Genomic DNA, 27,014 nt, shown 5'->3' with positions numbered 1-27,014 from the left:
GCGGCGCAGTGGACGCGCACGGGCACGTGGCCGCGCACGTTCATACGAATCATTTAAACGGGAACGAGTACGTGCGCGTACTCGTATTCTTTGTGTGGCAGTGTAGAGAAGCGCCAAAAGAGTGACCATGGCAGATGAAAAACCAAAGGTGAGCGTTACTACACTGTTTAAAAATACCTGGTTATTCCACCGGATCTGTGGCATTGGGGCTCATAGAAAAAAACGTACATTTCCAAAATTTCTGTTTTATATTTTCTAAGTTGCAAGCTACAATTCAACTCCCAGCTAACGTTATACCTACTTTGATAGACCGGAAGGTTTGTGAACGCGCCTCCGCAGGCGCGCAGATCGCTTTTTGCTCGATCACACACAGCTGGGGCCTGTAACGCTAAGCAGGTTCAACTTAGTCTGGCTCTCTGTGGGTGAGCTGGCTTCACTAAGCCTAACATTGACCGTCCTGGATGACCAGTCTCACAAGGCTAGTTATCAACTAGCTCAGTCAACTTTTCCTATCCAGCTACGAGCGCGTTCATGTGAAAGAGGCGGGGATGTTAATTACGAGCGACATCATCAGAACCATGAATGAAGTACTGAATATGATATGATATGAAACGGTGATACCAAGTACCTGCAGAAAACTTCTGTTTTAGTGACTGCAAAAAGCCATGATAGTCAAAGTGAAATGTAAACGAACAGAATAAGATGTAGAAACAGAAGCAACAATTTCCAAATATGAAAAGTAGACTACGGCTTAAAATACATGTAGGAATTATTATATATGACTAAACTATAGAGTGATTATTTGCTGTTTAGTTGGATGATGTAGAAATCATTCTCAATATGTCAAAACGTAATGTCAGACTGTTTCTGCTACCGAAGCAAAGAGTTGACAAGTAGTTAATGACTGATGAGATCTATCTCATAGATTAGATTATCTCCAGTTATCATCACACAGTTGTCTCACGTTATTATGAGCTGCAGTGATTGAACCAGAGTGTAAAATCATCCACACTGTCAGCTGTCACTACGGGGATAAAATAAACTTTGCACAATTAAAATGCAGCTAAAATCATCATTATGTGTTTAGTGTCGTAAACGATCTCTCTGTTTGTTAGAAGCTCTGTTTTAAAACCAGAGTGGAAATAGAAACAACAATAAAATGTTTCTATTGACCTATAAATATATATTGCTCTTTCTTACTTGTCCTTGTAAATTCAGAACTTTTGTCCATATTGGGATCCTATAAGAATGATGACTCCTTTTTTTCCAGTGATCTGATTGGTGGGGATGTTGACAGGTTATGCTCTGGAGCAGGTTAACTGTTCAGCATAAGTTGCTATGGTGATTTCAGTTAAAGGTGCAGTGTGTAAATTGAATATAATATTCATAAGTATGTTTTAATTAGTGTATAATCACCTGAATTGAAGGATTGTTGTGTTTTCGTCACCTTAGAATGAGCCCTTTATATCTAAATAGGGAGTGGGTCCTCTTCCATGGAGCCCACCATGTTGCACCACCATGTTTCTACAGTAGGCCAGAACAGACAAACCAAATACTGGCTACTCTAGAGAGGGCCTTTTGCGTTTTTCGCAAGTTTCACGGCTACTGTAGGTTCTCCTAGACGCTGAAAAGGGGAGGGAGAGGAGAGGGGGTATCCTGCTGGATGCCACTAAATCCTACACACTGGTCTTTTAAAAGTGAGCCAGCTTCCTGATACTGGAAAACCTGAGCTAAGTCCAAAGATAGATGGCTAACCTACTAATCTCACTTCGCACAGGCTTCACATGTCAATTCACCAATATATGTGTGTATGTGTTCATCTGTGCACTCAGCAGAGGAAAACTTGTGAGCAAATCAGAGTATTTTCCTTTTATCTTGGTCATCTGTGTTGTTATCAGGGTGTTGCCAACTTGTACTGATTAGAATTTGTGAATAGTAACAAAAGGAGAAATGTGCATCCGGAAAGATTTTAGATTTACTAAAATACATTTTCTGCAAATTCATTTTAGAAACTATACAAATAGCTAAACCTCATGGGTCTGTTTTTGCCTCACCCAGTTAATTCATTACTTCAGTACAAAATGCACAAATAATATTTCCCATGAAGCTGCTCCTGCTTATTTATTTATTTATTTGCAGCATTTTCCTCAACAGCTTCTAATACAACCACAAGTATTACATGGACAGAAACTCTATTGTTTCACAATATTCATAACCATACTGCTTTACTGACCTTCTACTTCACCCAAACAGAAGTAAGCATCTGTTATCTGTTGCTCTTGTGTAACCAGTTCACTGTGGCTTCCTCTTTTTAATTAATCAATTAGTCATTTATTCTATAAAATGTCAACAATAATGAGTTTCCCATCATGAGTAACAATAGCCCATAATGACTGTTTTAAAATTTCAGGAGCTGTTGATCAACTAACTGATTATTCAGCTAAGTTCTAACATTTTTTTGTTCTTTCTGCCTCTATCCCTCAGGAAGCAGTGAAGACAGAAAACAATGAACACATAAACCTGAAGGTAGCAGGTCAGGATGGATCTGTAGTGCAGTTCAAGATCAAAAGACACACGCCGCTCATCAAACTCATGAAGGCCTACTGCGAGAGACAGGTGGGAAAGACGCAATATCAGCACAAAGCAACCGTCACTGACTGTGAACAAGATGATGATACAAGTTCATTTCCTGAACTCGGGGGGGGCTGCAGAGCTATTGAAGTGCACTTGTGGAGTGTAACTACAGTTGAATAGACCTTTTTTTTTTTTTTTACCTGTCAAACACAAGTGTAACAAATAACAATATCATGCATTTTTCTGTAGCATGTGTAAGAGCCATTGACTGCTCTCTTGTGTGTACTCCTGCTAGTTTTGATGTTCCCCCTCAGTTGTGTGCTTGTTGTGATATCTAGCTTAGATTCAGCCCCTAAGAAAAACATGAACAATGAAAAAAAAAAGCTATCACAAGACTAAAACATCTTCCACTTTACTCTGTCTTTGATATGAAGCTGTTGATCAGTATTTTTTGAAGGTGAGTGTATCAACTACCACTGAATCTCAAATAGTAGGAGCAAGGTCGTATTCTAGACTGAAAAAACTCTGAGTGTCCTTGAATTTTCCTTAAAATAGCACCCAAGTATTGAGATTAGATTTTTGGACTGGATGAAAAGATGTATCACCTCCGCTACAGGCCTTTTTCACAGCAGTTATTTTGACTTGTCATAGTAGGAAAAGTACACATGCTATTAATAACATTAACGATGGCGGCTCCATTTTATTCAACTGTGCCAATAAGTCATAACAGTGTGACAGTGAGCCAGCGACCATAATACCAGCACCCTGAAACTAAAGACAAAAAATGGAATTCAGCTGTCATTAATTTTTTATTATTTCAACTTGTGCTTTTTCTACTGTGACATGTCAAAAAGGCCTATTAGTCAAACCTCCTGCATGTAATACATCCACTCTGTTATTGGATTTTAGGTCAATATAAAGGATCAATATCTATAAACTCATGCCGTCAGTTCCTCTTGTAAATTCTTAAGAAAGCTCCTGTTGCTCTCGTAAGTGGTCACCGCATGCAGCGCACAACTAATAACATTAATAATGGCGCACTTCGTTTAAGGGTCCAAGTAAGCCATGCCAGTCAGCCACAGGCTTGTTTCACCAAATCTGCAGCATGAGCTAATTCTCTCTTGTGTTTATTTGGATACCTCTAACAAATCAGAAGAAAACGTCATACTTGTGACCCATGCATGAGAGGACAGTCAGACTCTCGCATTGCTCGTTGCGCATTTTTCTGCAATTTGCGAGTTATAATCTTATGTGAAACAGGGCTCTGGCACCATTTGCAATCTGCGTGTAAGCAATGCTCACAGACTGCTTTTGTGAAAGTGGAACTGGCACACCTGAATGAAATGTAGCCATTATTAAAGTTATTGATTACACATACCCAGAAAGGGCTGAATCAAGAGCAAATGGACTTCATCTATTAATTACAGCTTAGCTTTTCCTGCCAAGACATGTTAAAATGTCTGCCATTTAAAAATAAAAAAATAAAAAAATCCTATTAGAGTGGAATGTTTTTGGCAATGCAGAGACCTTTTAGGCCTTAATATTGATCAAAGAACCACATTTACTGGAGTAGTCACTTTCCAACTGCATACACAGTGTGGAGAGAGGCTTACAAGAGCTATGTTGCTAAGTTATGCTGCACATCATATGGAAATAATTATTGGAATTACTTGATGGTTCAGAGCAACAACTTTGAAGTATACATGTTTATTCTCATTTGAAGACAAAAAAAGGCTACGATGAAAGTACATATTATAGTTTTTTCACACTCATGCAGTTAGTGACCAGTCATTTCATTCTAAATAATGCAACGTTAACCACAAGCAAACAAGTAGTTATTGTCTGGCCAATTTAAAAGCCCCACTTGTCACATAAATTATGTGGTCAATAAGTGTTTATTTTTATGTGACATGAAGACTTTAGTTGATTGGAGATATTTACTTAACGGTGAGATCATGTTTCAGAACGATTGGTGAAACCAGGGTTGACTTGCATAACTTCTACTGTAGTTGTATCCAGTACATGCATTGCATTAAGAAATCAAAATGGTCAAAGTCATTGCAGTTAGAGAAGCGAGCTTGTCACTAGAAGGTCATCAGTCAATCCCCAAACTGGCAGGATAAGTAAGTGTAAAAGCAGCATTTGCCCTTCTTCATTACCACCTCTGAGGTGCCCTTGAGCAAGGCCCTTAACCCCATCTGCTCCAGTGGAGCTGCTCAGTGGCCGGCAGGTCAGACTGTGGTTGTACTGGTCAGTTTCCAGGTGTAAATGTGTGTAACTGTGTAAAAGTGATCAGGGCGTTCCTGCAAAACAGAGGCTTCCTCTCACTGAACCTTCCCTGAATAAATAAAGGTTACAAAATAGATAAGAGTCAGATGATGCTCATTAAAGAGCCATTTATAACGGTCATTTTTTTTTCATGAAAACGTATTGTTTATTGGCTGTGATCCAGCTGTGCTCCAGGGTTCTTCCCTTCCTGCTCGCAGTTACGGCTACACAGTTAGAGCACATCTTCCCTCAACAGCTGAACACATTTACCTCTTTCTCATCTCCAAAACCACCTTATCTACTCATCTGTCTTTGATTTCACATGTTAATGACGAAAGATAGTTAATCTTTTATGTCAGCGGAGCTAAATCACCCCTGAAGTTATCAATCGCCAGGCTGCTTGATATAATTGGATGCAGGAATGTTGACTTATTCTAATGAGTTAAGACTGGGATGACTGCCAGTTCGATTCTTAAAATTGTACCGTAATCTTGATTGCATGACTTCAAATACAATCCTGAGGTTTGATAACTTTTACATTTTGAAATATCTGTATCTAAAAGTTGCTTTCATTGCCAGATGTGATCTCACGTCTTTCATTGTAATTTCAATCTGACGTTCTTCTTTATCTGAAAGTCAAATAAGGGCTCAGCTCTCTGGAACAATGGAAACCAAATGACAATATTGTCTATTCACGTTTTCAAAACTGCAGCGAGAACCAGATGTTTTCCATTTCCTTTTATTCGTCTTTCACTGCAAGAGACAGTATAGCTCATTATTTTTCTGTGACCCTTAAACTTCAGCAGACGTACCTTAAACAAGACAGTGCATGCTTTAAAATAGTCTTCTTTCCTTGGCTTTTAGAGTAGTATTCATATAATAAACATTGCTTTGCTTTGCTGTATCTGACAGCAGATAACTATAGAATACAGCAAATCTCCACTACAGTATTAACTCATTAAAAAAAAAGCATTTTTGCAACTAGTGGTCTTATTTGTGCCTTGTCTAATTTGTTTTGTTCATTTATAATCTTTATTATCCAAAATATTATCGTTATTTTATTGTTCTGGTATGTGTTTAAACTTTCTAGTCGTGTTATACATTTGCCTCACAGTGAATCTGTGTTTCTGATGGTGAAATCATTATACAGTCCATCACTGAAAGAAAGTAAATTTGCATCAAATTTAACATTAGGAAAATACGCTAATGTTGTGGATTCTCGGTTTCAAACATTATGTAGCGGTCACAGCTACTGACATCATGTGAAAAGTTCTCACATGATGTGGCAGTTTTCACTATAGCCGCAAGCCTCCTCTTCACACCGTTCTTACTCTCTTGATTTCTTTGTATGCGACGTTCTTAAGTTCCCCTGTTAGGCTGTTTTAAATGTTCAAAGTATTGGTAAAAGTCTCCTTGTCAGAACAGCTTGTGTAATGATTTATTGCAAGAGATAGGGATAATGGAGGTCTTTGTGTAGACAAATGAGTAGGTTCAGGCTTCAGATTTACTACAAAGGTTTTTTCTGCGTTTCCTCTCTCCAGGGACTGTCGATGAGGCAAATAAGGTTCAGATTTGATGGACAGCCGATAAATGAGACAGACACACCATCACAGGTAAGTCTGAAGTCTTGAAACGACGGGTTTAGCTGCGAAGTTACTGAAAAGAGCAGTGCGCTTAAAAAAAAAAAATACTTTCACACGGCACCCTGTTTCTTCACATACCTCATACGCTTCCACATGTCCCATCACTTGTGCTGATGCAGTTGTAGCATCCTTATCAAGCAGGGTATGCACATTTCATGCATTCTATATTTATGTCCTTTGATGGGGAAGATTATTTTAGTACTTGAGATTTCTGATATTCCCTTTTTTTTTTTCTCCTAGACCATGTTAAATACATGTTGTAAATGAAGTAATTGTGGTGCACGCACAGTCTATCCAATGCTTCACCAAGTCTTGATAAATGCAATTGTAGTAAACACAGACACTCACAGATTATACAGTCAAAAAGTTAAATATACAGAAGATCGTCCCACAATGAGCATGTGTGTGGTAGGAATGTCAGAAGGCTGAAACACGGCCCACATCTGAGGCTGGTTTCACAAAGAAGGACTTTGACTATAGCTTAGATCTAATAGTCAGACTTCTGATAGGCATTTCACAGAGTTATCTAGTTCTTGACTGTCTTAAATACAGTAGGACTAGTTTTTCAAGAATTCTAGGTATACTTTTTTTTCAAACTTGACACCAAAATTATACACGGACATTTCACAGGGAAAATGCTGTAAAACAATACAAAAAACTTCCCAGTATCACCAAATCTCAATGCCACACACCTTTTGGCAGAGCTGAGATGCTGTGGCTTCTTCATGTGGCAGGACTTGTCAGTCAGGCTCTGGATAACTTCCTTGAACAAAAGAACGTGACTGATGGTGACCTCACTGCTGTGTATTTCTCTCCAAAAAAAACAACCTCTTTCCCTTCTCATTGCTCCACAGCATTGTTAGCAAACCACAAAAATTATGTGCCACGTTTTCCTCTTTTCTTTTTTTTTTCTTTTTTTTTTTTTTTTTTATAAATTGGTGCCACTGTTCAGCAGGTGTCACATGGAAACATGGCTCTTAAGTCTTGAGTTAGCATGAGGGTAAGGAGGCCAACTTTTCAGTCCTTATTTTTGTGAGACTGTGTAACTTGCATAAGACTAATCTAAGAGCAAATGAAGACAGGCCCAACAATACAGACCAATCTGAAATATCTTTTTGAAACCGGCCCCACGTCTTGTTGCAGAGGAAGCGTATAGTATATAGATGCCTGTCATAACACACCAAACAGAATTTTAGTTGGCAAGACCTCGAACTTACACTTTAGATAGATGTCAATATGTAGTACTTGCTGCGATTCATAGCTAGAGGGGATACAACTGTGCTTATCACAGCCAAATACAATGTCAACGTTGTCATTTTGCCTATGCAAATGTCAAATTTGACTTTGTATAAAGCATACTGACAGTTTTAAGGTACATGTGCTCTCTCTATGTTTAATATATCTATATTTGTTGTTTATTTCTGTTTTTCTGTCACACTTTTTGTTTGATAAAGCCAAAAATTATCTTAAATATAAGTATACATAAATAGACAAAATGCAGATCAACTGGCTATAAAATATAACAAAAAGATTCTGCAGAACTTCTGGCTTATTGAAAGTCATGTGGCGCATCTTTTAATCTTTTTTTTTTCCCTCTTTCCAGTTGGAAATGGAAGACGAAGATACAATTGATGTGTTTCAACAACAGACGGGAGGCCTGATTTAATCATCCACATGTATCACCACTTTCCTCCTCAACACAACCAACCTTCCCAGCCTGTGATACACAGCGGCTGCTTCTTTGCGACTCGTCCTATTGTCTCAACAGAATTCCATGCAGAAGAAATTGTCATTTCTCTGCTGCACATAACTGCTGTATAGTATTTTCATTCTTTCTCTTGTTACTTTTCTGTTTTTGTACATAAACCACATCCAGATCGCTCTATGTTCAGGTTTTGTTTATTCATGCTATATTGTAGTAAATGTTAAGGACTTCCCTTCCCAATTTGAGGGGCTTGTATAAGGTTGCGGAAAAACAGGACTGGTGATAGAGTTAATAAAACTGACTTTATTGATCAAATGTTGTTGGCCTGGGCTTGTTCTGTGTCCAGCGAGTGTACTATTTTGGGACAGGCTATTAGTGAACAGTATAACCAGTTTGGGAATTGCAATTGTCTTCTGGTTTTGGATCTTCTGAAAAAAAAATATTTGATTTTATACATTTTTATATAGTAGTGAATGTGTAGAGAAATGTTTTGATTAACCATTTAACTAGGCAAAGCTTCAAATTTTGGGAAGCCTGAAGAGATGTTTCATTCAAATAAACATCTGTATTGTCTATTAAGGTGCCTGTTAAAATAAAGCTATTGTCTTTTTCCAAACTTTCACTGATTTTTGTCTCGCTCTCCAGTGTGACTTTTGCCTTTTTCTTTGGCAGAAATAACAGATATGTAAAAGTATGACAAGGGCACAAGCAAAATAGTCATTTTGCTGCCTATTTATTTGTTAAGACTTAAAGTCCCCCTCTGCTCAAAAATATGTTTTTCTTCTTGTTCCTACAGTTGGATTTTTAAGCTTCACTGCAGAATGATGAGGGAGAAGGTGTGGATGCCATATAAAAAGATCCCCTCCAGACATGTGTTAAACCATTAGTCTGCTTGTGAAGTGTGTCTGATGTGGTTTTTCCACAAACTTTAAAATCCTTAAAATGGTATCTACTCCTTCTTCATTAAAAATCCCCAAAACTATGAATATGTAAATATATTGCATTTCAGAGACTGAATTGCTGGACACGTCTCCTACTTCACTGTAAAGTCCATTCTTAGTGTATGTTTACTGGAGGCTTCAAGTTTCCACATCACACATGTATAAGTTGAATATTGAACTATGATTGGCTTCCAAACTGTCACAAATCAGGCTTGTAGGCCAATTTAACTGTAGGAACAAGACGGGAAACATATTTTTAATGGAGGGGGACAAGGTAACTGAACCATATGAGACACACATTATTATTCAAAGTAGAGTATTTTATATACATTTATATACATCTTAAAACATGTCTGGAGAGTTAGTCTCAAGATCTTCACTGGCTGGAGGTCAAAGTTTATCCACGTTTTTGTTCACCCCTTGCACCACAGTTTTATCAGTGCTCATGGATTTGCAGAAAATAGTCCTCGGGGATGTGGACTGTTCTGTCTGATCACTGACATGAAGCAGAGAGCTGCTGCCACCAACAACAAGAGACGATCTCTGAGGTTCTGTCCAATGAGAGAGCAGTTCTATGATGTTCTGTCCAATCAGAGCGGGCCGAACGCTGGTGGGATGGGTCTCGTGGGCTGGCACCGCAGAACCAGCGGATCTGGTGTTCGTTAAGTTTGTCAGTGTCGGGTGGAGTCAACGTCCCGTCGCATCTCTGCGGGGAAGGAGTAGATTGTCTTTTTTAACTAGTTTTTCATTGACTATTTCTTACCGCAAAGACACCGAAATCCTCCATAAAGATGACGACGACAACAACCTTCCAAGGAGTGGAACCTGGCGCTAAAAGCAGTTCCAGGTAAAAGGAGCTGAAAGCCTTTCACGGAGGAACAAAAGAAGTGGGATGCGGGCAAGCCTCTCAGCTAGCAAACGCCTCTTTTCTGCTATCTGCTGTTAGCCCGCTGGTGGCGAGCGAGGGATTTTTCTGGATTTAGCTACTGTCACATAGTCTTGCTAATTAACTTAATCTTATTGGGTGATGCACCATATAGCCTTTAGCTATATTAAGTTAGGTTAGCCGGTCTGGGCTTTGTTGAATGATTAGGCATGCGAGTTAAAGAGAGAAAATAAGTGCCTGGACGGATCTTCTTCCATTTTTTTGCTTGTTTTTTTTTTGAGAAATGGATAAAGCTATCAAACGTTAGCTATCAACTGGCTTTGGCCGACTACAAAATAACTTTTCGTAGTCCAGGTCACAGCTCCTCTCCTGCGATGATTTCTAAATGTGCTGCTCTCTAATGTCAGACCTTATCTATTAAATATGGAATGTGTAGCATTTTTTCTCAATAGAGGACCAAGAGGAACAGATCATGATCTAGAGTCCAGATATGCGATTGATTGCAGGAAGACTCCCAGACTAGACTTGTGTCTGCATATGTCATTATCAGCCATTTGGTTCATTGTTGGTTCGGGGCTAATGAAAGTTTAGGGAAACTCAGATAATGTCCATTTTGTGGTTTAGATAGATGTCTACTCCATTTTCTACGCCTAACCTTCAATATCTGCTCTTTTTTTTCTTGTTTTAATGGGATAACATCATATAGAGGACTACTCATCCTTCAAGCACGCAGTCATAGGTTTCCAGTAAGTAATGCGTCTCGTCTGGATGCATTCCTCCCCCTTTTTGCAGTGAAAACAATGCAAAGAAAATCCCTTAAAAATTATTGCTGCCTCAATACTAGCGGAGGATTTAAGGTCATATAAACCAGATTTAGAGTGAAACTAGTGCTATGTATCAGTCTTTGCTGAGTGAGCGTGTCAAATCTCGGTCAGTCATCATGCATTTTGAAGTCGCAAGCTGTTTTCGGATGATGCGGGGGCTTGGGTGGGGGCTCTGAGCTAGCTAAGCCTGTAAATCTTTCCTTAGCTCTTTGCTCTTGCTCCTTAAAGCCCCTTTTACGAGCTGCTAGTCATTTCTGCTGCTGGTCGAGCAAAGGGATCCGTACAGCAGCAATCCAGCAACAACTTGAGCAGAATTAGGCTAAAAATCTTAGTAGGCCATCAAAAGCCTCCTGCCCTGCCTTATCAGACATGCCATCTTTAGCTCTGGAGCTCAGCTATATCTGCCCAGGCTCCACCTGCCTGAAGCTGCCCCCCCCACCCCCCACCCCCCTCCAGCTTCTAACCGATAATGTCATTTTATATTGATATTATTTGCAGTTTCATTCTAGGGTGGGGTCTGCTGCCAGGCAGCTAAAAGCCTTTCCCCCGTCGCAATCCATGTGGAAAGCATGAGCTCATCCTCTCTGGCCGGGAGGTGAAGTCTGGTTTAGGCATTACTGTCACAGCCAAGTTAGACGGACACGAGTGTGTATACAACAATTGATTGAGGAAAAAACACGCCAGTCTAGTCCACGCTGTGTGGATTTTTCTCCTCTAGTTGCTTTCTTTTTAGTTCCGCCTCGAGAGCCGAGTTGTTTTTTGGCTTCCATCTGCCTGGCCTGGCCCTCGGACAGCTGCTCAGTGTGTCAGCTGGTGGCTTCTGGGACTCTGACGAGAGGACAGTTTGCTGGAATAAAGAGGGAGGGGTCCAGCAGGGGCTCCGCAAACACATCAGTTTCTGTCCTCCACCCCGACTGTCCTTCAGCACAGCAAGGAAAAAAGCGTTTCCCTACTCATTATTGTTTTCCTTTTGTTCGGCTTGTGGTGGAAGGAATGTTGGTGGAAAAGTGGGGTTTGTTTACCATGCATTTAGTTTGCATGCAGGCTCTCTATATTGTTCTGGAACAGTCTATTTATTAGGTGACCTATATTAGCTGCGGCGCTCAGACTTTTCACCTCTGTTGTGTAACATTGACCTAAAAAGTGGCGTTGTATTCAATTTGCTAATTTAATAATGGAATAACAATGCTACCAGGAACCAACACCAACCCCGCATGTGTCATTGCAAAGGAATCTGTGCTGAGGAGAGGTAACAGCTAGCCAGCTAACAGTGATTATATGCGACTGGAGTCAGCTGCAGGGCAGAGATTGTGACTGTCTGTCTGTCAGGCTGACAGCCGGGGCTTAAAGAGCAGAGACCTTGCTGGTAGCTTGTGTGTTTTTATGTGTATGGCATGTGTATGAAAGGGGTTGGGTGGGGTATAGGCTGTAAGTAGCTTGAGGCGTCCTCATGTTTATTTGGCTATTGATTTTTTTTTTTTTTTTTTTCTATTTTGCACTGTGCAACTGATTGGTGGTGTGTGACATGGAGGCCTTGTATTTTAGTTTGACCTAAAGAGAGGGGGGATGGGACCATGGTGGACAGGATGTCAATCAATTTACATTATAATCCTTCATTTGTTGCTCCTCAGGGTACTACGACCGCCAGGCGGAGAAACCAGCTTCACCTTCGGCACAGATGACAATACAACGCCCCAGCGCAAGAACAAGATGGCCTCTAGCATCTTTGCAGAACCTGACGACCCCCATGCTCATCGGAGGAACAATCCACCCAGTAATTCAATCTATCTCATCCTCAGAACCAAAGGGATCAAAACTATAGCTTTGATCTGGCTTTTGATTTACAAGGAAGCGTTGACAGTGGTTTGAGTTTTGCACTAGGGATGGGCATACAGTATAAGGTCTTACGTGTTGGCAAGTTCAATCTTGCAAAAGTAGACTGAACTACCAGAAGCCTTAAGTAAGCAAAAAGCACCATGATATTAATTCTTCGAAGAATTCTTGAGCGAAGAAAAGATACAAACGGGAGTGTTTTTTATTATTTTTTCCATTTAGGTTGTCAGAAAGCACATCCCATCAGTGCAGTAGCCAAAAGGCCCTGGAGTACTGGGATAAGGGTAATTTGAAGCTAGGCTTTGTTAAATGGGAACGAGGATCAGCCCTCAATGGAAAGAAATAGGTCAGTTAAAAATGTGTCAATTGGTTAAACGTGTGGCCTTGTATAGACATGAGGGAAGTTGTATTTGAGCACAGGAGGAGAGCAGCAGGGGATAAGAGACCTGTAGATACAGCCACAGAGGCTTAAATGAAAAATGAATGTAGTCTCACATGATTGTTTAGAATAATTCAGGTAAGGCTTTAGCCAAACATAATTCACTCCTCGGTATGCAGTATGCTTTACTGCCTGTAATAAAGGAAATGGAGTTTTTCTTTTACCCAGCTTGTCAGTGTTTGGTTAAGGCTCAAAGATTTGATAAAGTGCGTAAAGAGGAAAAATTCAACTTCTGCTGCAGTAGAATTCCATTTCAGCTCAAGGCTGTAAAGTAACTCACAAGCCAGCAATCACATGTTTTCACACTAGCCACTTAGTAGAAAACCATTTGCATGGTGTATCAAATTTTCTTGGTATGTACAAAATGAAAACTTCAGTCTGAACTCTTTACTTTCGGCCCCTGACATCTACAGCCGGCAGCTGCTGACTGCAAAGCCTTTTCCTGCTCGCATTGTTCCACTGGGGTCTAGGTCAAGTTCATGGGAGCCTTCTTTTAGTTGTCCCACTCTAACGGATACAAGTGGGATGAGGATATTTGTTACTGCCTCGATGAGCAAGGCTTTATTACTATAACAGGTGAAATAAGCATTGTGTGATCTGTTGTCTGGCCTTGTTATGAACTCATAGTGTAGATGAACAGATTTGTTTGCTTTGGCATGCTGCCCTTCGTAGATCCTTTTTAAATGGGTCAGATATGCCTTTTATACGTCTTGAGTGTCTGGAACAATGTCCGCTTGGTTGCGAATACTGTCTTACAATATAATATATTATAGTGTAGTAGAGACTTGTTATAATAAGACGGTCTCTTGCAACTTTGTATAAACTAACAGAGTTTGGAACACTGCTTTGTGCATTTTTTTTTTCCAAAATTAGAGGCACAGGAAACACAGAGAGAGGTGGGAACATGCACTTAAGGTCCTACCATGGATTGAAGTAGAGACGTGGCATTTAACAGTGGCCTTTTGAGTTTTTCTTGTGTGTATCCTTGAGGTCTAACAAACATGTTTTCCTTCCTTTATCCTTCCTCATAAAACATTTACAACATTTTTTTAAATCTTGCATTGTTTACATCCATATTTACTAGCTTGCAGTCTTCCTCCCTGCCTGTGCTGGCGCATTACGCCACCTGTAGATTATTGGAATAGTGTGAAACCATTGGCAGCGCTATGTAATGCATCACGTGTGTGTGTGCAAGCACGACACAAACAAAACGGAGACCCACTAATAAATAACTGCTCCGTAGCCCTACTAGAGGTCAGAAACTTCACAGGATACCTTAAAGTAGTTCACATCTGAGACCACTCAGCCACCAAGAAGCCCTAACGGCTGGTTTTCATGATCATTGTAGGCCTGCACTGGTCTGACAAAAATAGGACAAGTCTCCCCATAGACTGCACAAGTCAGCTTATGTTGTGTGTTTGTGTGTGGACATTCAAATATCTCCCGACTAATGTCCTGTTTACTTTGAATAATCCACACAACAGTTTCCTCTTTTTAAAGTAGTTCCGATGAAAACTTTTCACGCAAAGGTCTGTGGATGATCCAGAGTAACCCAGGACATTTATTTCTGGAAAAAACATGTTGTTATTGCATGTTTTTCATTATCAGTGAAATTAATACTCACGTAAATAGTATTCGGGTGGCAGCAGAAACCTCAGGAATAGATATCTCAAACCCTGGACAGCTAAACCCAAAATTACCATGGCTAAGGGAGAAAATGCTTTTTTGTAAATTTGGGTGAACTGACTGGAAAAAATGTGTTCTTCAGAGGGTAGTACTTTAATGTGTCAAGCAAATTTTTCTAATAGTTGGTTAGGATATCTAAGACCTTCTAATGAGAGCGCTGAGTGTGTTGTTTCAGTGTTATTTCTATTGAAGCGTGCTAATAGTACATTTATGTTGAAACATAAGCATATTGTTATTCAGCCTGGGACTTTGGCAGGTTTTTTTGTCAGGATTTTAAGGGTTTTCAGACACCAGAGCTGTTGGTTTGTTCAGCTTCTAGCCACATGAGGAACCCCTCTGTAATCAGAGAGGAAGCCAAGACTACCAGCAGCAGCATGATTGCTGTTCCTGTCTCCCAAGCTTGTTGATGGGTTAGGTCAGTGATATACATTTATATCATGGACCCAGGAGATCTATGAGATTAAGTAGAAGGTTATGTTTTGTAGTGATGATAACATAATGCATCGCAGTCCGGCCCATCCATCTAGTTTAATCCTCTTCCATTTGCTATTTGTTGCTCACTGTCCAGAGAATTGATCAGACCCGGGAATGTGGAGCCAGTAATGAAGGAACGTTTGTTGAGTGATAGAGGCTCTCAACAGTGCTGATTCACTTCACTCCATTAACAACAGTGGCCACTCCTGTGTTTCTTTAGCAGCCATTATTCCCTCATGACAAAGACAGTCTGTCCCCTCCCCGGCACTCTTGGCTAGAGCTGTTACCTTATGTGGCTTTCGTTAGCACAGACTGCATCCCCACAGTGGGCCAAACACTCCGTTTAATGCCCTTTCTGCTAAAGGAGAATGCAAGCGCTACAGGGTTATGTGAGTTTTGGCATCCAGGTTGTCTGCCTGGAACCGTTCCATCGCGTTTCTGGGTCTGTTGCAGTCGCCCAATCGGATTTGGTGATGTTTCCTGTTGGTTTTCAGTGATTTTGCTTCATGTTATTGCAGTCAAATTCCCTCATAAAGCTGGTGTTTTGTCAAATCTGAGAAGATGAATCTTGTGGTGAGCATGGGTTAGAAACATTCGGATCTGGTGGTGGCTTTGTGGCTAATTGGATTAGTGTCCATGTGGTATGACTCTGCTGCTTTGAAGCCTGACTCATGTTTTGTCATTCGGCTCTTCTGTTTCCTGTCTAGCGTCATTATAGTCTTTTGGCCTAAAAGGAAAAAAATAATATAGATATGACTACTAGGGCTGCAACTAATGATTATTTTCATTATTGATTAATCTATTGATTATTTTCATGATTAATCAATTAGTTGTTTGGTCTATAAAATGTCAGAAAATGGTGATAAATGTTGATCACCATTTCCCAAAGCCCAAGACACAAACTAAAATATGTAGTTTTGTTCAGACCAACAGTCCGCAACATTAAGATATTCAGTTTATTATGAGAGGACTAAAGAAACCAGAAAACTCCACATTTTACAAGCTGGAACCAAATAATTTTCTTTCTTTTTTTTTAAATGACTCAAAATGATTAATCGATTATCAAAATAGTTGGCGATTAATTTAATAGTTGCCAACTAATGGATTAATCGACTAAACGTTGCAGCTCTAATGACTGCTATTCTTTAAAGCTTTTCTAACAAGTTTGTCACTCTGTCTGTCTGTCTCTTATCTTCCCAGCTGGGACAGCCGCAGGGACCCTGTGCGGAGAACCATCTGCCCCACTAAGGAGGTGCCAGCAGCCTCTTCTCTTCCCTAAGAACCCTCAACCGGAACTGACCACCATCCACAACTCTGGGGCAGCCATGGTCTGGAACCAGAGACGAGAGGTACCTCTCATTTAATCTGACAGAGGCTGTTTCCAAAACAGAGCCACAGACTAGTTCGGGGCTGAAAGGCACACAGCCATAGATTATGTATAATTCTAAACAGTTCAGTGGAAATTTCACTGGGGGATGGATGGACTTTATCCAGCTATTTGAAACGGACCCAGCATGTTGTTTGATAGAAATTCTCTGCTGACATGTAATCCCTGCAGAGGTTTAATTTTTATTCTGGGAATGAGCCAGTCCTCACTGCTTGACATGGCTCGAATTTTCTAATTGAACAATTTAGACACAGTGTAAAGAAACACTGAAACAGGAAATTAGTGATCTATCAAAGAACGTAATGGTCAATTTGGTAAAATAGACATGACCTACCCACCAGAAACACATATTATCTAAACTCTTCTCGTTCAGGTCATAGGAATACAGGGAAAAAAAGTTTTATATTTGGGTGAAAAAGTCACTTTGGTTCAGTGATATTTGATTATTCTCGTCTCATGTTTTCGTTGTAGGGGGAGAATGGCCAGAATGGCGAAGAACCAGGAAATGATGGTAAGTGTCCTGAACTCTTCAGCTGTTTATAAAGAGGCTTTCAAGTTTCTGTCACACTCCTCCTCTGTTTAAACAGCAGTGCATGACTTAGATTATACAGTGAGCACAGTGAATAGCTCCATGGTACGCTATAACAGATCAGGTAATTCCAGTCTTCCTGCTTCTACGAAATCAGAGTGCGGTGACCGATCTTGTCCCATATGCTGCCGGCATACCATAACTTTTTCTTTTTACAGCGCAGTACACATGTGTTCCCCTTTGTAAGTCAACATCACATGATCTCTTTGATGTGGTTTTTCTCCTGTCATGGTGGCATGATGGTCTGTAGTAAGCAGCTGTTCTTTAATGGCAGGCTTCACTTAGTATGAAAAGCTTTTTATTAACCTCCAGGTGCAGGTTTGTAAGAGAGTGGCTGGCTCCTCGGATAATGGAGGGTTTGACTGCACATCTCAACGAATATTTAGAAATCAAAGCGCTCTTATTTGTCCCGCTTTTGAAAATGGTTGGAATGTGTGTGCACTTTGAATTGTGTTTATATATGTGTATTAATGTTTTTGTGCATAAAAAAAAAAAATATGAAGGACATCAGTCAGTTTTCACAGAGCGTTGGGCAGCCAGGATTGAGTCCGTATAGACGGGAGTGTTTTGTTTTGCTCAGATACACAGAGCTGAAATATGCGACCGTCTGGCTGCTCTGTGCAGCCCCTGAAATCTGTGACGCAAGTCTTTATAAACCTATACTTACTGCAGTTGTCACAGCAGACCCTCCACTCCCTCTGATGTCAAGCAGAGAATATTTAGGAGCTGAGTGTCCGTTCTGCAAATAATTTAAAATCAGCGGAAAAACATTTGTCCTGTATTTGTAACATTAAAGTTGAAGTCCTCTTCAGTTTGCACGTTCTGCAGCAATTCAGGCACTAATGGACAATGAGAGGCTAATGCTTTAGCACTGCGATTTTTAGCACAGAACTGGATAACATTAAGTACTGTTGAGCACATTTTATTGCCTTCTATGATAATTCACTTATATGTTTTCACTTCCAAGCATAGTTTTACCAAAAAACATGTCTTTTACTGTAAAATGTCAATGTTTTTTTTTAGATTTCTCTTTTTTTTTTGCATTCACTTAAACATCAGCCCCTGTTTTATGCTTTGGATCAACACGTTGTCTCTTTGTTGCATCTGCAGAGTATCCTGACAATCAGGAGGAGGAGCATGACGAGCCAGAGCAGAAGGAGACATCACAGTCCTCCACCCCGTCGGGAGGTGCCAACGCTGCCTCGGGCAACCGAAGAAACCCACCCGGTGGCAAGTCCAGCCTTATCCTGGGTTGAGACCACTTATTGTTTTTTTTCTTTTTTTTTTTTTTTCATTCGAACGCTTTTTTATTTTTTAAAAAAAATAAATACCCTCTCTTCCTCCTCATCCACCTGTCACCTTCTTCCCTCCTTCACCTATGTACTTCACATGCACTCATGCCGTCACGTCCATGGACCCCCCCCCCTCGCCCCTCCCCTCGCCCTCTCCTTCCACCCTCAAACCTTTTGTTTTGATCCTTTTTTCTATTAAAAGAAGAAAACTGTTGACAAAAGCACTTTATGTATCTCTCTCTCCCCCTCCCCCCGCCCCCCTCGCATTTCAGCCCATCCTGTAGTGCATCGCGCCTGCTGGGAAAGGCATGACGTTTAGCTTGTCTCTCATTCTTCCCTGTTGTAAATGGTAAAGGAAAAAATAATAAAGATTTGATGCGTGAATTTCTAAATACAATAAAGATTGATATGAATTTCTGTGGCTGACTTTTTGTTTTTTGTGTAGTAATCGTACAGAAATATCGGATCAAGCTTTCAATATCGCAGTAGAGAGACATAAAATCAACAGCACTGTTGATTCTCCTCGGTTTCCATGTGCGTAAATGGCTCAACACATAGAGCTGACTGTTATTTATGTACAGTGAAATGGAGCCTGAACACTGCGGCCGTTGAGAGCAGAGACAGGCTCTGCGACTGGAAGTGTGCCCAGCCAAAGTAATCACCAAAGCTGCCGCCAATTCTGTCAAAAGAGAAACTGCACTATCTTCAAATGACATCATTCGGCAGATATTTGGCTCTCTCTGCAGCGTTTCTGATTTAAGATGGTTGTTGCGTTTTGCTATAACGCTTAAAAAGTCATATTCGAAATGTGATGTGATTCATGCGAGATGTAATGTTACTTATGAAACATTACCTTTGATAGTACTCCTTGAGGATTGCTTTATTTGGAAATGCTTGTCTTAGTCTGAGTCATTTTAACTTCTTAAGCATCATTAGGAATATACAAAGAGGACACAGTACACCAGTGTTTCTTTAGCAGCTCTTGTTTTGATTTTTGTTTGACATTTCAGACTTATCCAGCGTTGGCTCTTTTTATAATTGAACATATTTGGTGAGCAGAGGTTTCTACAGATTTGACAGTTAAGGTGTTTGGAGTATTAATCTTGGAGATATTGCTTGAATAAAACTACACATACTGTAGAGAATCATGGCTGTAAGTAGTTAGATTGTCTAAAATCCTTTTTGACAAATATGTAACCGACCAAATTTTGAGGTTTCAATTTATCCAATGTTGTGACTAATAAATTAGTTTTTTTCTTCAAATACAACATATTACTGTTGTATTTGAGGTTTGTCCTGCACTCATTTTGAAACACAAAACCTTCAATTGATGCATTTAATGTATGTTACCCACCCTGTTGCATAAATTTGACTGTTACACTTAGAGAGCAATGACTCTATATAATCAAGATATGACTATTTAACAGCATAGAACATGAAATAGCAAAACTGTCTGAGCGGTCAGGAGTGATATTAACAGCCAGCACATAAGTCGTTCTAGTTAAGATGGACGTTCCAGTGATCGTAGAAATAGACGCTACAATTCAGAGCCAGGAATCAACCATTAAATCATTTCCAGACCTGTTCAACAACTATATTCAAACAAGACGGATCTCTCAACGAAAGATGAACTTCTGCTCTCTCAAACTGGCTTCCTCACAGTCTCTGTGGGTGTGAAATGCGACAAGAGAGAACTCACAGACCACTTGAACACTGTCAGACTTGTGTGTTGTAAACTTCAGTCACTTGGATGGACTTTGATGTGAATGGTGGTGGTGTATTGTTGACTTGATAACTCTTTGTAAGCCTCTTACTGGCTGAAGGGGCCTTGAAAGCAGATGATCACTTTGTGGGATGATATCTATAAAGCTAAGCCGCGATAAAGCTTATCTCCATTGAATCATTCTTCCAGTGGTTACAACACCATAAATAATGTGAGTAATTTGACAGGTTATCTGAGTTAATAATTGTTCTGCAAATCTTCATGCTGTCTGTAAACAAACAGTATCTTTCCAGTATACTGTGCATACTCCATTTGTATACAGCCAGTAGGTATAACTCATAACGAAAACCTAACTAAAAGTTAAGAGTAGTTTCGGTTGCTTTTCTCTCTCTGCCTCCCGAGCTACAACTTGAGTCCCCTCAGAGTCAAATCTTACAGCAGCAGCAGCAGCAGCAGCAGCAGCAGCCTGTGAAGAGTACTGTGGCACGGCGGTGTGTTTCAGCCCTCATCTGCCGTGAAAGGCATGCAGAGGTCACTCAAGATCAGGAAAAGAACTTCCTGCCCTGGAGAAGTGCCAGGATGTTGGAGTGCAGTCAATGAAGGCTTGTTTTCAGTAAGTGCTGTACCCACAGGGAAAGTCCAGAGCCTTTCATTATACCTTAAGACAGAGTCAGGAGTCAGCCTGGATTCCAAGTTCTTTCCTCAATCTTTTTCTGATGCACATATGACCTTTGGAAATATGCGGTATTGCTCCAAAACATTATTAGGCTGTACACTGCAGTTTGGTCTTTGTCCTCAACAGCTAATCAGTAAAACTGCATTGGAAACTGACTCTTGTCTATCCCCCCCGATCATCCTACTAATCTTAAAAGACGGGGAGATTACCATTTTCCTCCCCCACGGCCATATGCCAAGTTATTTAACTGATGTCTGTGATTAATGTTTAACCGTCCTCGCTCATTTGCAACTTCAATCTATTGACAGAGACATTATTATACCATGTGCACTCCAGATGAGGCCATGTGCGTCCTGGGAGATCTCTAAAGAGGAAGTTGATATGTGAGCCTGGAAACGAATCGGAGGAAATGAGGTGAGTCATTTCTGAGTGTCATGGAAAACAATCAATACTCCCATTCAATAATACAGCACTGACTCAGCAGCTACCCTGGGCGGCCTAAAGGAGAATTAGACAAGGAAATACATTATTAAAGACGTTGCTCAGACAACAGCAGGGTTAAATCGTCAAGCGACAAAATATTTCTATTGTCTGCTCTATTGCTGTTGTAATCCCGTCCTCTCTTGGACCAGAGCTTTGTGATTATCTTGCTGTATCACAAATATAACACCACCCACCCACCAGGAGCCTTAAACAGGAAACACTGATTGGCAAATGGACAGGGCTGTTTCCGTAGCGACAAAGGGAGTGTAAAAAAAGCCCCAAATGCAGCATCTGCTGTGTACCTCTTTAACTGGATGAGACTGGAGGAAGGGAAGTGATGGAGCTGGTGGGATGGATAGCAACATTTCCATTCTGTCCCAGTGGGAGGCAGAGACAGAAGGGGATGGGGGTCTTTTTTTTTAACTTATCTCCAAAGGATGTGAAAGCCTGTATTGATGTTATTGATGTTGACTTTACAATTCTCTCAGGACAACTTGACAAGTTAATGGAGCTTGTTGAGGTCATTTCAGCCTCAACCTACTTTGGTCATTATCTTATATAAGCCTTGTCAGCAGTAGGTGGACTGTGAGTTTACTGTGCAAAAAGAATATATGGCAGGATATTTTGTTTTGATATACACTTCTATATTTATATAAAACCATATACTGTATATATACACCATGTGATTTAATAGTTTTCATTGTGTGCTCTGCTCTCACAACCACAGGGAGAGTTGAGGAAATGGTTTTCCAAGGACTTATTCAGAGTGGGACCACATTGACACTGTATGCCATAAACTTTGCCTAATATGGGCTCAGTCTTTTGATTTAGAAAGAGGAGAGGATTGACTTTATTTATTTACTTTGCCCGTAACGGTTCAACTTAAAACCTGCTCAGACGGTTTCATGAAAAAATTGCAAATAGGCTTTTACAGGTTTTCTCAACCTGAGCTGAGCTATTTATGAAAAGATTTCAGAGTCTTCATTCTTGGTGTTGGTATAACGTGTAGCTACACTCCTCAAAGATATGTTGAATTTTAGTTAATTTGGGTGAACTGGCCCTTTACATTTGTTTTCATACCTGAGTGGTGCTTCATGCCTTATCTGGGGATGTACTGAGCCAGTGATTTGGTTTATATCCTCTTACAGGCTGATATTTTTCTCAGTACTATCTCTATATGATTACATCCACAAATCCTGTTATATCTCACATTTTGTGTTTACGTCTTCATAGCACAGGATAGATAGAATCTGATCTAATTTGTTGTCTTTTCTCAGACATGTTTGCTCTCCCGCCACTAGAGGACACTGTGGCTGCAAAACAGTGGCACTCCACCCTCTGCCTGCTGCCTGCTATTAAACTTTTGACCTACTTTTGGTGTGTACAGTATGTGAATTGACGCTAGAAGTCTGTACTGAAAAAAATTCTCAAAAACATATCACCCGGCAATCAAGTCTTTGCCTGATGTTGTCTACTGTTCATGTTCTCTTTCAGCATGAACTGTGTGACCTCTGAGAATTTTTTTTTTTCTTCTGTTGATCAGTTTTTTGTCATGGCGATTAGATATTTTACATCATGTGTTACTATTGTTGGATTTCACTTGTAAGCTGTTTCATTCTCTCACACACAATAATAATAATTGTATTCATGTAGTATAGCACTTTTCAATACTTACAAAGTGCTTCACAGAGCAAAGAGTGATTATAATAAATGAAACATAGCATAACAAATATATTAAAAACATTAAAATGAACATGGTGAACACAGGGAGACAAAAAAAAACAAAACAAGCAAAAACAAAACATTCTTGCACGATAGATATAAAGTTAACTGCACGCTGCAGATTGTGAAGATGAAAATACCTGTCTGTACAAGTGTGTTTTGAGAAGGGACTTGAATTTTAGCACTGAAGTGTAGCGCCTGAGATTCTCTTCACTGGCGGGCCGTATCGTGTTGGTCGGACTGTGGCCAAGAATCCTGATATGAAAGCATCACTATTTTATTACACGTCCCATAAAGGAGTGTTGTAAAAATTCACCTCTTGCACTTGACTTCAATAAGGAAAGAAATAATTTCTCAACCCAGTATTGTCACACTTTCTTTAATACTCAGAGCATGGCACACTCGTACTCGATACAGACATACAAGCTGCTGCAGAGGAGCAAGCCCCGGAGAGTCGGGTGAATATGCCTTTATCTCTTTCACACCAGCTTCTAGGAGTTGTTGTGATACTCTATGCCTCGTTATACCCGTGCACACATGGCAGGATATGGTTCAGCATGAATAGATTGTTCCTCTTTCACACAGGAACATTCTTTTCACACGTACAAACTTAGTTTCTATTAGTGTTATTAAGCATTCAGATATACATACAGCAATTTCCCTCACAGACGTTAGATGTCAAGTGATTCTTGGAGGACAGTCACTGTCAGCATGTCTGCTATCTGTTTAAAGCTTATAACCGTCTTTTGTCTCTCCTGCACAGCCCAAAGTGATCCAGGTAAGTTTATTTACATGCAAATCAAAAAAATGTGCTTGTGGTTATGTGCAGAATGATAGGTTCATATAGCTTTATCAAATCTCAAGTGAGCTGAAATGAGATGACTGTGCTACTTTTTGTTCTCTCTGTCAAATTTAACTGACCCTTTGAAATTTTGTTTTAGTATTGTTGAGTATTGTTTTATGTCATAATTAAAGATATATAGAAGCATTGAAGTGGTTTCTCCTCTTCTAGATGTGAAACATAGCATTGGCTGGTGTTGTCTCATTGCTGTCTGTAGATTTCTACTTGGAGTATCGTACGGTTATGTTTATCGATACACAGCCTGTCTGCACTTTTTAGTTTTTTTGTGACAACTAGCCAAAATGAAAGTTCCTCTTTTTTTTAACCTCAGGACTGGATCTAACTATTTTTTTCTTGCACCCTTGTTATCATGAAAAATGTTTATTTTTCTGCCACTAGAGTGTACTGTCACTTTAAAGCAGCGGCCTTACTAACAATGAACTTTTATAGATAGACTGCAAAGTAAATCAAACACTTACGTAATATCTCATCTACTGCTTTAGAGACGAAAAAATAGTCTAATGTTCATCTTCATCGTTTTTAAGAAGCCTCTCGTCTCACTTTTGCAACGTTTGTCTGTTGCTCTCACCTTCCGACCCACATTCTCTCAAGTGGGTCACGTGTTCCTGTTCAGGATCAGATTGGGCGATGTGGGTGAAAACATAGACACACATTTGCTATTGAAGTCTATTCTAGTGAATGACAGCCACTGTCAGCATGTCGTCTCTCTGGTTAAGGTGTATAACCAGCTTTTGTCTCATCTTTACAGCACTGGGAGCGACAGGTAAGACTGATTCAATGTCTAATGCTATAGTATATGTTTTAATAATTCATTTAAGGCAGGATGAGTTCCTAAAGCTTTATCAAATGTTAGCTGAAATTTTTGTGTCTGTTTGTCTAGAGAGCAGTGGAGTGATATGGAAAAATGTTGAAGAACAGGTCACTATCCAGTGCAAATGTCCTAAATCAGGCCATGATAGCCTGACTTTGAAGAAGGGTCTCAATGAGGAGTTCGAAGTTTTGGTCAGAGTCAATGACAAACAAACCATTAACAAACAATTCAGTGACAGACTTCAAGTGAACGGAGCAATGCCCAACGTGAGCATTCTCATCATGAACCTGACCTCGAATGACACAGGGCCATACTGGTGTGTGTACAAAATGTTTGACGCGGGGTCCACTAAAACCGAAATCACGAAAGGCTTAGGGTCTGTGCTCCTGGTGGTGACAGGTGAGTCTCATCAATTTATATATTTTTAGTTCTTATAATTCAACTTCATCTGAATTCCACTGGAAAAAAAAGAGAGAGATGTATCAACAAGCATAGACAAGAACGTCATGACAGCATAGTACAACCACGCCATAAATTTAAACTTGACATGTATAAAGTCATTCAAGCTTCAGAGTAGAATTTATTGTCATTCTTTCCATTCACAATAAGAACAGATAGAAAGTTAAGACAGTGTAGTATTAAATAAAGTGCAGTTATCACATATGTAAGGATGTGCCTTATTTTATTAAAAACCCTAAAATGGTCTAATAAAATTAAAATTGTGCAAAAAAAAAATATAATAAGATGAACCTTATGCTACCTTATTGTGTTCATCTTTTCATTGCAAATGTGTATGGAAAGCATGGGTGAAGTGGATGGATTATGTTTTTTACTCCATTGCCATAGCTTAATTTAAATTATATATAAATATTAAAAGATAAATAAAAGGGTTTCACATTCGGTGATTGAGCGTGATTGTATCAGGGAATTATAAAGCAATGTACAAAAGAAACATTCCCCCAAAACAAGTAAGGTGCAGAGGAAATATAGAAAAACAAATTCAATCTTTACAGCTTGAGTCTCCGATGTAAACACTGTGCATTGGTTAATAGACAGCAACAAGCAGACGTGTGAAGAAGCGGATAAGAATCTGATCGTGGGGTCCGTTGTGATCACTGCCGCTGTGCTGCTCTGCATCGTCTTGTCCCTCTTTGTATGGCTCATCCACAAGGTACTCATATTTTTTAGTGTGTGTATGTGTATATGTGTTTGTACATGTCTGCATGTGTTGTTTTTTTTTAAAATTTGATTGTGTTTTGCAATGACTCACAAGTCCTGATGGAATCTCTGGGGTTGTTTCCATGTTCCTGTTATGCTCAGCAGCACTCATTTGACGAAAACACAGTAAAAAAAAAAAGAATTTATAAAATTAGGATTTGTTCTTTGTGTTTTAAAGCTGAGGTTTTATTGTCAGTCTCATTTTCGTTTTACAGTGGTAGATGACAGCACAGCATTTCATAGTTCTGATAAAATGATGAATCTGGATTTTCTGTTCCCCTGTTTTGTTACAGTTCACATGTGTTTTTTTGTTGCAAAAAACATACAATTGATAATATTCATATTACTTATTGTACAGTATAACAGCTCCACATCTAACACGTTGATGACAATATTTGTTGTTACCAGAGCAAGTCCAAGAAACCAAGGCGCGTCCCCACCAATGATGTTTATGAGGATATGCGTGGAACACTCAGGCGCTGAAGATGTCAGCCTGCATGCAAACAACCTGCAACTCTGCACCAGTGAAGCACAGGTGATGCAAGTGCTTTGTGGAGTTTGGAGAACGCCTGAGCTGCCATTGATGATTATACACAAATGGCTCAGCAAAATGTATAAAAATACATGACGTAACTCCATTTGAAGGTGGTACAGAAGCGCAGATGTAACAGTTTGTCTCGTCTTTAAGTAGCAGAAAAAATGTGAACGATACCCTAACATGGGCACCTTTTGATACGAAGTATTTCTATTGTAAATATGTTCTTTGATTCCAGTAACTTCTTATTGTTTGGTGCAAAGTTTCTATCATGATTTAAGATGATTTAATGTGTTAATGAAGGTGAGGTTCATTCAAATGTCATACAAGATATTATGTCTTGTAACTTGTAATACCACCGTAATTTCCCTCTACATGAGGCATGTATGTGTATTTGTATATTACATTATGAATTTGTCAGCAATAAATTTGTGGGATTTATA

The 27,014-nt window shown here is 39.7% G+C and overlaps 3 protein-coding genes across 3 annotated transcripts; all 3 read left to right on the top strand.

The window, feature by feature from the left end:
* The first annotated feature begins 41 nt into the window (after positions 1-41).
* On the top strand, positions 42-8,806 carry LOC121884124 (small ubiquitin-related modifier 2-like). The gene is made up of 4 exons (XM_042392743.1): positions 42-148; positions 2,485-2,616; positions 6,384-6,455; positions 8,089-8,806. The coding sequence occupies exons 1-4, from the start codon at positions 128-130 to the stop codon at positions 8,149-8,151; spliced, it is 288 nt and encodes a 95-aa protein (XP_042248677.1). The 5' UTR covers positions 42-127; the 3' UTR covers positions 8,152-8,806.
* A 979-nt stretch (positions 8,807-9,785) lies between these two features.
* LOC121884982 (jupiter microtubule associated homolog 1-like) lies at positions 9,786-18,958 on the top strand. Its single transcript, XM_042394133.1, has 5 exons — positions 9,786-9,978; positions 12,473-12,615; positions 16,474-16,622; positions 17,132-17,171; positions 18,360-18,958. The coding sequence occupies exons 1-5, from the start codon at positions 9,923-9,925 to the stop codon at positions 18,503-18,505; spliced, it is 534 nt and encodes a 177-aa protein (XP_042250067.1). The 5' UTR covers positions 9,786-9,922; the 3' UTR covers positions 18,506-18,958.
* Positions 18,959-23,659: 4,701 nt separating this feature from the next.
* si:rp71-81e14.2 (uncharacterized protein LOC100002239 homolog) lies at positions 23,660-27,014 on the top strand. Its single transcript, XM_042393068.1, has 5 exons — positions 23,660-23,923; positions 24,756-24,770; positions 24,888-25,217; positions 25,871-25,989; positions 26,445-27,014. Exons 1-5 carry the CDS (start codon positions 23,821-23,823, stop codon positions 26,517-26,519), a joined length of 642 nt encoding a protein of 213 aa, XP_042249002.1. The 5' UTR covers positions 23,660-23,820; the 3' UTR covers positions 26,520-27,014.

Source organism: Thunnus maccoyii, chromosome 18, assembly GCF_910596095.1.
Source record: "Thunnus maccoyii chromosome 18, fThuMac1.1, whole genome shotgun sequence".
Taxonomy (NCBI): domain Eukaryota; kingdom Metazoa; phylum Chordata; class Actinopteri; order Scombriformes; family Scombridae; genus Thunnus; species Thunnus maccoyii.
The sequence above is the reverse complement of the archived record's forward strand: the minus strand, read 5'-3'. Positions and strand labels throughout refer to the sequence as shown.

What these genes read in the sequence shown, in the direction of transcription:
- LOC121884124 (XM_042392743.1), top strand. Translation starts at nt 128, where the DNA reads ATGGCAGATGAAAAACCAAAG. An exon ending in TGGCAGATGAAAAACCAAAG is followed by an intron (nt 149 to 2,484) that starts GTGAGCGTTACT and finishes TCTATCCCTCAG; the next exon opens with GAAGCAGTGAAGACAGAAAA. An exon ending in AGACAGACACACCATCACAG is followed by an intron (nt 6,456 to 8,088) that starts GTAAGTCTGAAG and finishes CCCTCTTTCCAG; the next exon opens with TTGGAAATGGAAGACGAAGA.
- LOC121884982 (XM_042394133.1), top strand. Translation starts at nt 9,923, where the DNA reads ATGACGACGACAACAACCTTCCAAGGAGTGGAACCTGGCGCTAAAAGC. An exon ending in GGCGCTAAAAGCAGTTCCAG is followed by an intron (nt 9,979 to 12,472) that starts GTAAAAGGAGCT and finishes GTTGCTCCTCAG; the next exon opens with GGTACTACGACCGCCAGGCG. An exon ending in TCGGAGGAACAATCCACCCA is followed by an intron (nt 12,616 to 16,473) that starts GTAATTCAATCT and finishes TTATCTTCCCAG; the next exon opens with CTGGGACAGCCGCAGGGACC.
- si:rp71-81e14.2 (XM_042393068.1), top strand. Translation starts at nt 23,821, where the DNA reads ATGTCAAGTGATTCTTGGAGGACAGTCACTGTCAGCATGTCTGCTATC. An exon ending in TGTGCTCCTGGTGGTGACAG is followed by an intron (nt 25,218 to 25,870) that starts GTGAGTCTCATC and finishes ATTGGTTAATAG; the next exon opens with ACAGCAACAAGCAGACGTGT. An exon ending in TTGTATGGCTCATCCACAAG is followed by an intron (nt 25,990 to 26,444) that starts GTACTCATATTT and finishes TGTTGTTACCAG; the next exon opens with AGCAAGTCCAAGAAACCAAG.